The 12,359-nt window shown below is 44.6% G+C and overlaps 1 protein-coding gene across 5 annotated transcripts in view; it reads left to right on the forward strand.

Annotated features, from left to right (window-relative positions):
• ADAMTSL3 (ADAMTS like 3) overlaps nucleotides 1–12,359 on the forward strand; it is a 387,010-nt gene that overhangs the window by 332,275 nt on the left and 42,376 nt on the right. For all 5 annotated transcript variants that reach the window (XM_069558966.1, XM_069558965.1, XM_069558968.1 and 2 more), the window contains one exon: nucleotides 11,090–11,272. In XM_069558966.1, coding sequence (XP_069415067.1) covers nucleotides 11,090–11,272 — 183 coding nt within the window. The remainder of the gene's footprint in view (nucleotides 1–11,089; nucleotides 11,273–12,359) is intronic.

Raw genomic sequence — 12,359 nt, forward strand, 5'->3', positions numbered from 1 at the left:
CAAAGAGTCAGATGTGACTGAGCACCCAGTATTCTTGCCTGGAGAATCCCACGGACAGAGGAGCCTGGTGGGCTACAGCCCATGGGGTCGCAAAGAGTCAGATGTGACTGAGCACCCAGTATTCTTCCCTGGAGAATCCCACGGACAGAGGAGCCTGGTGGGCTACAGCCCATGGGGTCGCAAAGAGTCAGATGTGACTGAGCACCCAGTATTCTTGCCTGGAGAATCCCATGGACAGAGGAGCCTGGTGGGCTACAGCCCATGGGGTCGCAAAGAGTCAGATGTGACTGAGCACCCAGTATTCTTGCCTGGAGAATCCCACGGACAGAGGAGCCTGGTGGGCTACAGCCCATGGGGTCGCAAAGAGTCAGATGTGACTGAGCACCCAGTATTCTTGCCTGGAGAATCCCATGGACAGAGGAGCCTGGTGGGCTACAGCCCATGGGGTCGCAAAGAGTCAGATGTGACTGAGCAACTGACAGATACAGTGTCAGTTCAGGCCTGGACGTCACCTCCCACCCCGTGCCCCTCTGCCCTGAGAGACTTGATTTAATTTCTCTGCCATATGGCCTGAGAATGGGGTTTTTTAAGTCTCCCAAGACAATTCTGATGTGCAGCCAAGGTTAAGAACCAGTGCTTTAGCCAGTAAGTGGGGCCAAAGAGTCTTCTGGAACTTACCTCAAATGTTCTCAGAATGAGAGCCTCTCCCCCAGGGAACAGTGGGGAATAAGGAGTGAACTGGAGGCTGGGGTTAAAGGGCAGGGTGGGATCCATGCTCTGGGCTTGTTCTGGAGGTGGAATCAGGCATGTCAACATGTTCAGAGTTCCGCAAAGGAGAACTCAGCTTCAGGGTCAGAGAGGGTCATGACGAGCAGCCTTAAGAGAGAGCTTTAAGAATTAGTAGAAATTTTCCAAGTGAAAAGAGGGAGAGAAGACACACAGAAAATCTTAGCATTACACAGTTAGATGGAACAGTGAGGTTCTCGGGGCTGGAGAAGGAGCTGCTGTGAGCAGCGGTACCTGCACATTGAAGGGCTTTTGTCTTTTCTCCTCCAAGAAGAGTCAAAGCTATGGAGCTGGGGAAACTGAATCTTACTCCCCATCACTTCTAAGGAGAAGGGAACCACTTCACAGAGGAAGTGGAGCAGCTCAGAGACACAGGAGAAGAGTCGATGGCTTGAGGGAGGAGGAAAGGGAACCTTGGGGAGTCAACCAAGCCTTGAGGTTTCATCCCGGGAGCTCCACTGACACCACCCACGTGAGGTTCTGTGGGATTTGGTGGGAGCAGGAGGAAGATCAACTTGTAAGTCATGGTACATGACTGCCAAACAAGCCGTACAGTTAATGTAGAGACATAATCAAAGCTTTTTGTTTATGTCCCTTTTAAGGGACATATCAAAGCTACTTGTTCATTTACGTCCCAGTGTTATACTGATGGATTACCAAAATTAGGGTATACCAGGAAGGGCCTCCGAATGTTCCAAGATTGTCCATGTTTGAGCTGTTGAGGGATTCCCTGTGCCAGGGTCAGTGGTTTTCACCACTGGTTAACTCCAGTGTGTTATCATTATCCTTGATTTGCACCAGCTTTGACTTTGACTCTTATTCTTCAGGGAACACTGGAGGGTTTTTGGTTTTGAGATAATAGATAGTATAACTCTCACAGGCCCTTTCCAGACTATAAATGGGACCCTGACAGACACTGTCCAGCAGTGAACTGAGATATGTCTGTCATGAACTATGAGGTACGACGTAGTGCTCACAAGATGTGACTGTTGGAGCTAAAGAGAACGGCTTGGTCCCATGCAGAGCGGGCGTTCAGGACTGTTGAGAGGTCAGGGATGAGCACACTAGGAAGAGGACTTGCTGGCACCCTTCATCTGTGGCAGAAAAAGGTCCTTTTTATTATTTAGTTATTTGGCTGCATTGGCTTTCAGTTGCAGCACCCGGCACCTTTCCTTGCGGCGCCTGGAGTGTCTGGTTGTGGCACCCAGGCTCCAGAGCAAGTGGGCTCAGTAGCTGTGGTGCTCGGACTTTGTTGCCTCGAGGCTTGTGGGATCTTAGTTCCCCAACCACGGACCAAACCCAAGGTCCCTGCATTGCAAGGTGGATTCTTAACCACCGGACCACCAGGGACATCCCAAGAATCACCTTTTCAAAACTTTTGAGGCTATGACACTAAGCAGCACAATGTTGTAAAGCAATTGTCTTCCAAAATTTTTTTTTAAAAAGAAGAAAAGCATCAAACTGGGATGAAAAAATAAACACAATTTAAAAAAGAAACCTTTGAGGAAGGACTCTTGATGATGAAACTGGGGGTTGATCTGATGACCCAGGTTGTCTCTAAAGTCCTGAGATCAAAGTACTTGGGAACCTGATTACACCAGTCTGTGGACATCATTTTACTAGAAAAGAGGAAGTACTTCCTCTATTTGAGAGGAGAATTTGAATAGTAAAAGCCATAGCTTTGTATGTGGAGGAAGTTCTGGATATGGCTTCCCAGGTGGCTCAGTGGTAAAGAATCCACCTGCCAATGCAGGAGACGCAGGTTTGATCCCTGGGTCAGAAAGATATTCTGGAGGAGGGTATGGCAACCCAGTCCAGTATTCCTGCCTGGGTCAGTATTCCTGCCTGGAGAATCCCATGGACAGAGGAGCCTGGCGGGCTACAGCTGATGGGGTCACAAGAGTCGGACATGACTGAGCAACTGAGTGCACACACACACTCTGGATATGGCATCATTGATGGATGGTCCTTTATAACCAAAAACCATAGTTATACTGCATTTACTGCCAAAAGAACAAAGGGTCTACAACTAACTCAGAAGAAGAAAATGCTTTGCAGAATGTCCTACACTGTGGAGACCCTACAGTGGAGAAGGGTGTCTACCCTTTGTGCTAGTAGCTTTGAGATATTCTATTCGACAGTGAAAGTGTGGACTCTTGTTTGTCTTCTTTATTAGTAATGACTCCGTTTGTGCTTTGCCTACACTGTATTTGATTCACCTCTAATCTTATAAACCAGCAGCATCATTTCTTCACATCCCCTGAAGGTCAGTAATGGTAGCTTAAACTTTCAATTTTCATATGTGGGAAAAAATACAGAATATTTTCTGAGTGTTGAGTAGCTGGAGGAAACAAACCAATGAACAAAACATACAAGTATAATGTATGTGATCCATTGACAGAAAAATCTAACATTTTGGCCTGAAGAGGCCAAAGGATTTTATAGTGTAGAATAATTCATGGGCCTTTCAAGGATGAAGGAAATGTGTTTTTAAACAGTGACTATTTTAAAGGCACCCCAGAGGTGCAGACGTTTTACAACACATGTTTCACAGCCCCTCCAGATCTGAACTTTTCTCCCCCATAACATTTGCCTTCCAAAAATGATTTCAGCATTGTGGAAAGAGAACATTGAATATTTCAGAGCTGTAAGTCTTGAGGGAAATAGCCTGTCTTTGAGGTTAGATAAATAAGTTTAAACTATTTCTGATATTTTATAGCTTTTTCAACAGAGCAAACATTTGTAGGTTTGAAAAACCATAAAGAATTCTGCCCGAGTTTCCCCCAGCCTCTGCAGTTCTTGGAAAACATCCCCATGTGTGGTGGTGATGCTCTAGGTGTTGAGATGCTCCTTCCCTCAGTGCTAGAGACCTTTATCTCCCCTTCGACATCTACAAACTTGCCAACTCTGGCTTTATTTTCTGAAACCCCTTATCTGTGTAGAACATCACAGTCTGTGTAAACTCGGTGTCCTATACCCCTTGCCGTACTGAGGTTTAGGTTTAAAGTGGAATTATCTCTACATATGGACATGGGAGGAGAGGAAGGAGAGGGTTAATGGAGAGAGTAGCATGGAAACATATAAAGTACCATATGTAAAACAGATAGCCAGTGGGAATTTGCTGTGTGACTCAGGGAACACAAACCAGGGCTCTGTGACAACCTAGAGGGGTGGAATGGAGGTTCAAGAGGGAGGAGACATAGGTATACCTATGGCTGATTCATGTTGATGTATGGCAGAAACCAAGACAATGTTGTAAAGCGATTATCCTTCAATTAACAACAAAAAGGGGAATTATCTATGATTCCTATCATTTGCAGGGTTTGGAGATTCCAAAGCCTTCTGGAACTGACTTCCAATCATTCTTGGGGAGCTTGCACTGCCCTGAACCCTCTGCTTCTCACTCACTCTGACACAGACCTGTTGTGGTCTCTCTTTTGCCCTCCATCAGCCAAGAATGCACAACTCACTTCCTTGACTAGTTTATGTTCATAGTAAGACATCCATGAATACCAAGCATTTGGCAAATATTTCAAGAAAAGCCAAAGATTCAGGGGTCATGGCAAAGGCATATCACCTCTCAGCCCTACTCCTCCCTGTTCTTGCTCACCCACAGCCTTCCTGTCCTCACCCCTAACCTCCTGGGATTGCCGTGGGAACTTGAAGTTCTCTCCCTCTTATACAGCCCCTGCCTACACACTCATGCAGCTAAACCTTCCAAGGTGTTCTAAAGGAAAAGCATCACCCTCTTTAGAAGACAGCCAGAGTTATATACTGCAGAGAAGAACAATTTCTTTTTTTTTTCCCTTAGAGTGTAGTTGCTTTACAGTGTTGTGTTAGTTTCTGCTGCAGACCAAAATGAATCAGCCATATATGCACATATACCCCTCCCTCTTGGACTGCCCTTCTTACCTCTAAAGGGAGTCTCTTGTAGACAGCATGTGGATGGCTCTTCATTTTTCATCCATTCAACCACTCTGTGTCTCTGTGTTGGCTTCTGTACAGTAGCTGAAGCAACCGCATGTCTCAGTTTTGAAGGAGCAGCCTCATGCAGATGAATTTGTCATTCAGCTCAGCTCCTGATTGTGTCTCTAACATTTGTGCTTGTCAAAGCAGCCTACAGTATTTTATTTTATTTTATTTTATTTTACTTAATGAACATTTTTTTAATTTTTTTTTCATCGCAGCACTGTTTTTTTTTTAAGTTTTTTATTTTTTAAATTTTAAAATCTTTAATTCTTACATGCGTTCCCAAACATGAACCCCCCTCCCACCTCCCTCCCCATAACATCTCTCTGGGTCATCCCCATGCACCAGCCCCAAGCATGCTGCATCCTGCGTCAGACATAGACTGGCGATTCAATTCTTACATGATAGTATACATGTTAGAATGCCATTCTCCTAAATCATCCCACCCTCTCCCTCTCCCCCTGAGTCCAAAAGTCCGTTATACACATCTGTGTCTCTTTCCCTAGCCTACAGTATTTAAAAAACAAACAAACAAACAACTTTTAACTTTGTATTGGAGTATAGCCAATTAACAATGTTGTGATAGTTTTAGGTTAACAGTGAAGGGACTTAACTGTGCATATACGTGTGTCTTTTCTCCCCCAAACTCCCCTCCCCTCCTCAGCCTGCTGAATTTTTAACACCTTTGCATAACTAAGGACATGCCACGACCTGTGTCCCTGTGTCCCACAGGGAGATTCTCGTCACCTAGATTCAGGCGGGCTGGAAGCGCGACCCTCAGGATCAGGTTTTCGCTACATACCCAGACATGCACAGTCCTGTGGGACTGGAAATGTGGTCCCTGATGGCCACCAGGGTCAGAAGATTTGGAGGTGTCCCCTGAGTGGCAACTGCAGAAATTAGGGCTCCAAATGAGCATGTCAGCTGCTTTTCTGGGTGATGCTGGTGAGATGGAGTGAGACGGAGGGCAAGCGCCAAGAGGCCACTACAGCTGACAGCCTACCTTCCCTAAAAGCAGCTACACGGGCCACTAAATGTGAGCCAGACCTGAAGCTAGCTCTCAGACCAAAGCTCCAGGACAAGCAAAGAGACCTCCTCCTCAGAAAGGCTGAGGGTGTGTTTCAGGGCACTGCCTGGGCAGTGCTCGGGAGGTGGTAGCCTGCCAAGAACCATCTCTCTGATTGCCACAGTCCCATGGGACCCAGGAATGCAATCCCCCCACCCCCTACACCTCCCTATCCTCCCACTGCTTCATCCCACCCCTGTCCCTGCTCCCCACCCCCCACCCCTGGCCACCAGAGCCACCAGGTCAAGGTGCATCCCCTGGGTGGCAGCTACAAAAACCACGGTACAAGATACAAATGAGGACAAAAACAGACTCACGGACTAAGAGAACCTTTGGCTACCAAAGGGGTATGGTGGAGGGGGATAGACTGGGAGTTGGGGGTCAACATATATACAGTGCTATGTTTAAGACAGATAACAACAAGGACCTCCTGTACAGCATAGGGAGCTCTGCTCAGTATTCTATAACAACCTAAATGGGAAAAGAATTTGAAAAAGAATAGATACATGTATATATATAACTGAATCACTTTGCTGTACACCTGAAACTAACGCAACATTGTTAATCAACTGTATCCCAGTATAATATATATATATATATATATATATACACACACCAGGGTACCAATAGTAACATCTTCCCTGGTGGCTCAGTCGGTAAAGAGTCTGCCTGCAATATGGGAGACCCAGGTTCAATCCCTGAGTCGGGAAGATCCCCTGGAGAAGAAAATGGCAACCCACTCCAGTATTCTTGCCTGGAGAATTCCATGGACAGAAGAGCCTGGTGAGCTACAGTCCATGGGGTCACAAAGAGTCAGACAGGACTAAGTGACAAACACTTTCACTTTCACCCACAGTAAAGCTAACTTCCAGGGAGCACCAGCACCACGGAGCATGGCAGAGGGTGAGCTTGAAGACAGCTCCCAGCCTCAGTTGTCTCTGGAAGGGGTCACTGTCAGTCCCCAGATGCAGGTTTTGTCAGAAACCTGTCCCGTGGACATAGTCAGGATGCTTAGCTAATAGGCTTCCTTCAAGGAAGAAGGAGCACCTGGGTCTCTGGCCTCTCGCTGTGCCCTGGGGGAATTTAAGAACTCTTTCTCCACTGGTCAGAATCCTGTGGGACCCACAAATATAAGCCCCGTTAGCCACCAGAGCCACATGATGCGGAGGTGTCCCCTGACCACAGTCACAGAAATCAGGGTGCCAGATACGAGTATGAGCTCTCTTCCAGGTGACTCCATTTATTACAGGTTCCCCTGTCCTCCAGAGTCAGGTGATCCAGAGGTGTCCCCTAGATGGCACCCACAGAAGTCAGGGCCAACTTGAGTGTAAGCTCTCTTCTGGGAGATTCTGGAGCTCCGGAGCACGGCAAAGGGGGAGTATGACGGTGTCACCTGCCGGGCCGTGTCCCTGGAGTGTTCCAGCAGGCTCCTGCGAGTGTGTGTTAAATTAGATGCCTGCCCCTCAGGCCTCAACATGTTTAAAGCAACTTATCATATTCTCTATTCCTGCCTTCAAAATAGATTCATCTGTACCAGTTTCCTAGATCCCACATATATATGTTAATATATGATATTTGATATTTATTTTTCTTTTTCTGACTTACTTTACTCTGCATGACAGACTCTAGATTCATCCACTACAAATGACCCAATTATATTCCTTTTTATGACTGACGTATAAACATGGGGTAGGGAGAATGGAAAAGTGGGATTAACTGGGAGATTAGGATTGACATACATACACTACCATGCATAAAACAGAGAGCTAGTGGGAAGTTGCTATATAACACAGGGAGCTCAGCTTAGTGCTCCGTGATGACCTAGAGGAACGGGATGATGGGTGGGTTGGGGGCACGGGTTGGGAGGGAGGGGATATATGTATACATGTAGCTGATTCGCTTTGCTATACAGCAGAAACTAACACAACATTGTTAAGCAGTGTACCCCCATTTAAAAAAAAAGTAATAAAATGCTGTTATTTTAAAAGAAAAAGTTTATCAAATTCTCTATGCAGGTCCGCTCTTCCTCTTATTTTCCCTGTTTCAGTTAATGGTACCACCCGCTATCTGCACGTCCTCCTTAAATCCTTTTTCTCCTTCACTCCCCTGTATCAAATCAGTCACCAAGTCCTATTTGTTTTTCTTCTTGAGTATTTACCAAGTTGATCTATTCTCTCTAGTTCCCCTACTCCCACCCTTTTGTGTCTCACCTCAATTGGTTCAGTGACCACCTAACTGGTCCTGCTGACCCTTGCCTGACTCTTCCCCATTTGCATCACATCCAGGACAATGTTTCTAAAGCACCAATCTGAAATATTACCACTGCTTCAAATAATTAAGCCATTTTCTACTTCCTTTAGGATAAATTCCACAAAACTCCTTACTATGGATAATATTAATAAATATTCATTTTATGGGCATCTGCTTACCTATTTAGTCATCTCTCCTACTCCCACTCCATGTACTTTAAACTTCAGTCATAAAAAAACTCAATTTATGATTCCCCCAATGCATTATATTTTCGTTCATGTCTATGCCTTTTTGTACACCATTCCCTCTGTGTAAAACAATTTTCCCCCAATTCCCACCCCCTTATCCTCATGTATTAGCTTAGCTGTTCCTGCATGTTAAAATCTTAGCCCTCTCTCCAGTCTGCATTAAATACAGTTTTTATGTGCCAGTGGCATCCAGTGTTTATCAGAAGCCCTTATGTCATGTTATTGCAATCATCTGTTGCCCCGCAAAACCCCCTTCTAAAATTAAGTTTCTTGAGGAGACCTAGTGCACATCATATCCTTAGTTCCAGCATAGAGTCTCACACAGAGTAGGGATTTTGTAAACATTTTTGAATGAATGAAACAATGGTAATGATTTATTTCATTTCAAAGTATAAGATAAATAGTCAAAGCTATACTCAAAAGAAAATTAATAGGTTTAAATATTTTAAGTTTTTTAAAAGCCGATTCTCTGGTGGCTCAGTCAGTAAAGGATCCACCTGCAATGCAGGAGACCTGGGTTCATTTCCCGGGTTGGGAAGATCCCCCGGAGAAGGAAATGGCAACCCACTCTAGTATTCTTGCCTGGAGAATCCCATGGACAGAGGAGCCTGGCGGGCTACAGTCCATGGGGTCGCAAAGAGTCAGACACGACTTGGTGACTAACGCTTTCCCCTTTTCACAAATACTAACTCAAAGTTTTAGAAATTTCCATGTGAGTTAGAGTTACAAGGAAATTTCTTTGATTTGACAGCTACCAGAAAGCAAAAGCAAACCACCTGCTTAAGGATAAAACATTAATAATGCTCCCTTTAGAGTTGGAAGCAAGAGAAATGTGCCTGCTCTAACTTATTATTCAGCATTGTTCTAGAGACTTTAGTTAATACAATGCAATAGTTAATAGAAAAATACATAGGGCTTCCCTGGTGGCTTAGATGGTAAAGAATCTGCCTGCAACACAGGAGACATGGGTTCGATCCCTAGGTCCAGAAGATTCCCTGGAGAAGGGAATGGCTACCCACTCCAGTATTCTTGCCTAAAGAATTCTGTGGACAGAGGAGCGTGGCAGGCTACAGTCCATGAGGTTGCAAAGAATCAGACATGACTGAGTGAGTAACACTTTCACTTTCATAAATATAAATATAGGAAAAAATGATAAAACTGTCATTACAAAAAGGTGATATGATTACTATTAAAAAAAGAAGAAAATTACTTGAAAACTATTCAAAATAATAAACTTTAGTAAATGATTAGATACCAGATAAATATGCCAGTGTTTATTGCTTTCCTAATTGTCAGCAATAAACAACTATAAAATATATTTTTAAAGAGCCTGCTTACTATGGAAGTAATCTATCAAGAAATATACAGGACCTGCCTACCCTCTGGTTAACAAGTAAGTTCTGGAGGAAAGTGCATGGGTGTGAATTTCAGATCCAGGGTTTGCCAGCTGGTGTCCTTCGGGAAGTTTAACCTCTCCTTGTGTTTATATTTGAAAAGAAACAACAAAAGATAAGTACACCTGTGATTAGCACTTCTCTGAATATTTAGGTTCTGGGCTTATTTTGCCTTGACCAGCTTCCTTAGCTGTAAGACAAAGCTAACAATGGCTGCTTCCCCAGAGTTGGAAAAAGACTGAGAATCTAAGGGTTCATGAAGCATGTGTTTTGCCTTTTGTGAGATGCATAGCAGATTTCATAATTAGAGCAGTGACATCTCTTTTTTGTCAGAAAGCTTTGCGGTGTCTGCCAGTCTCTCTAGGCAGAGCACTGCAGGAAGATGAGACATCCTCAAAACCAATAACTTTGCTGGATCTCAGACATCATCCAAGGTCACCCCAGCTCTTAAGAATCAAATGAGGGACTTCCCTAGTGGTCCAGTGGTTAGGACTCTGTGCTTCCAATGCAGGGGGCCCGGGCTCAATCCCTGGTCAGAGAACTAAGATACCACATGCCACACAGTGCGACCAAAAAATAAATAAATAAATAAAAAGACACCAATTTAGAAAAATGCAAATGGACTTATTTTTTTTAAAGGAACCTTATGCGATCCCTCTGAGCTTCATACCCCACAGCCCAGCAAACTGCTGAGACTTCAAGACTTCTCGAGATGTGAGGGAAGAAATTTTTTCAATCCCTCATGTTCCCCTCTGTGTCCCAAGATGTCACGTACAATCTGTTCACCCTACACTGACCCAAATGTAAAATGCAACCCTTCTTTGTGTTCCCTTATATTATCCTCTTTCACAAAAGTGGGGATGAGCAAAATCTATTTCCCTAAAGATTTTGTATTCTTCCTGAAGGAGGAATGTCACATTTCATGTGCACAGTGGGCCACTTAATGGTCCACATTTGATATTTTTGTTTCCAAAAGCCTTCTTTGCGACAACTCACTGCTAGGAATTTCTGTTTCTGTGCCTCCACATTGATCTGGCTTCATCAGCTCCTCTCTTCCAACCAGTCTTGCATTATCTTTACTCAACTTCAGACTACTCTCCCTTTCCATTGCAGAGCAAGCCCACCCTCTTTGGCTTCTGTTCTTTGACTCAGATGTAAACTACCCCCATGCTCAGCTGACCAAAGCCCTTTGCTTCAGCAGCATCCCTCACCCGCCATAGAGGAGTGGTAGAAATAGAAAGAGCCATCTTTCTTATTATGTGTGATGAAACCCATTTGCTGGCTTGTGGTCAGAGTGCTAAATGGTATTTGTCATATGATTCTGTGGCTCTGTTCTTAAAGGAATTGCCTTTGTCATATCTGTTTTTATTCCAAAGGTGTCCCTCAGCCTAATGTAACTTGGTTGAAGAAAGGAGGATCTCTGAGTGACAATATTTCCTTGCTTTTCAATGGATCCCTGTTGTTGCAGAACCTTTCCCTTGAAAATGAAGGAACCTATGTCTGCACAGCCACCAATGCTCTTGGAAAGGCAATGGCAACATCCGTCCTCCACTTGCTGGGTAAGTACCAAGTCCTTGTTGTCTTCAAGTGTTTCCTGTAATATGTGCGAAGTAGGACTCGGTTTTGTGGATTCTGGAGTCAAGGAGTAAACAAGTGGACGTTATATGGTTTTAACTATTGCTGTCACTGTCCACTTACAAACAGGCACTAAATCTAATACTCTGTCTTACCTGTTCTTCTCTCAGAAGGCTATGACTACCTTGCTGCTGCTTCTCTGCCTAAGAACCTACAATGAGATATAAACTTGCTGCCCAGAATCAAGATCCTTCATACTCTGCCTCTATGTGTGTGCTTGTGTGCCAAGTTGCTTCAGTCCTGTCTGACTCTTTGTGACCCCATGGATTGTAGCCCACCAGCCTCCTCTGACTGTAGGATTCTCCAGGCAAGCATACTGAAGTAGGTTGTCATGTCCTCCTCCAGGGGATCTCCCCAACCCAGGGATCAAACCCACATCTCGTTCATCCACTGCATTGGCAAGCAGGTTCTTTATTGCTAGCGTCACCTGGGAAGCCCATTCTGGCACTACATCTCCTTAATTTATAACCCTGGCCTCTGTTCTAAGCTAGCACTAAACTCTGTTTTAGGCAACGCACTTTCCCGCACTGTGATTCAACACCACACACACACACACACAGAGCTTCCCACCTTGTGATCCAACACCACACACACACACCATGCAGCTTACTCTGGAAATCTGGCTTCCATTCATACTGCTCTCCCAGGAAGAAGTGGCCTTCACTGCCTTAGTCATGTTGCCCCAAAACCTCCCATTGATAGCTTACAGTGAAGAGTGCCAGATTCATGATCTCTGAAGGAGAGAATTTTGCTTCGGGACTAAAGACACAGTTTCAGTCACTCAGAACTTCATATGGCCAAAGTGTTATTAGTGAAAAAGGGCCAGAGAAAGCTTCTGACATAGACATCAGAAGTGGGTGGAGAGTGCCCCCACTCACCAGTTCAGGTGTGGCTTTATATACTTTTTCCAATTGGTTACTAGCAATAGATTAAGAGAATATCTCAAGGTTTTAAAGGTCTTTCTAGACCCACTCCAACAACATATATCTTAAAATAACAGGAATAGTCAGA

Source organism: Ovis canadensis, chromosome 18 (genome assembly GCF_042477335.2).
Source record: "Ovis canadensis isolate MfBH-ARS-UI-01 breed Bighorn chromosome 18, ARS-UI_OviCan_v2, whole genome shotgun sequence".
In the NCBI taxonomy this organism is placed as follows: domain Eukaryota; kingdom Metazoa; phylum Chordata; class Mammalia; order Artiodactyla; family Bovidae; genus Ovis; species Ovis canadensis.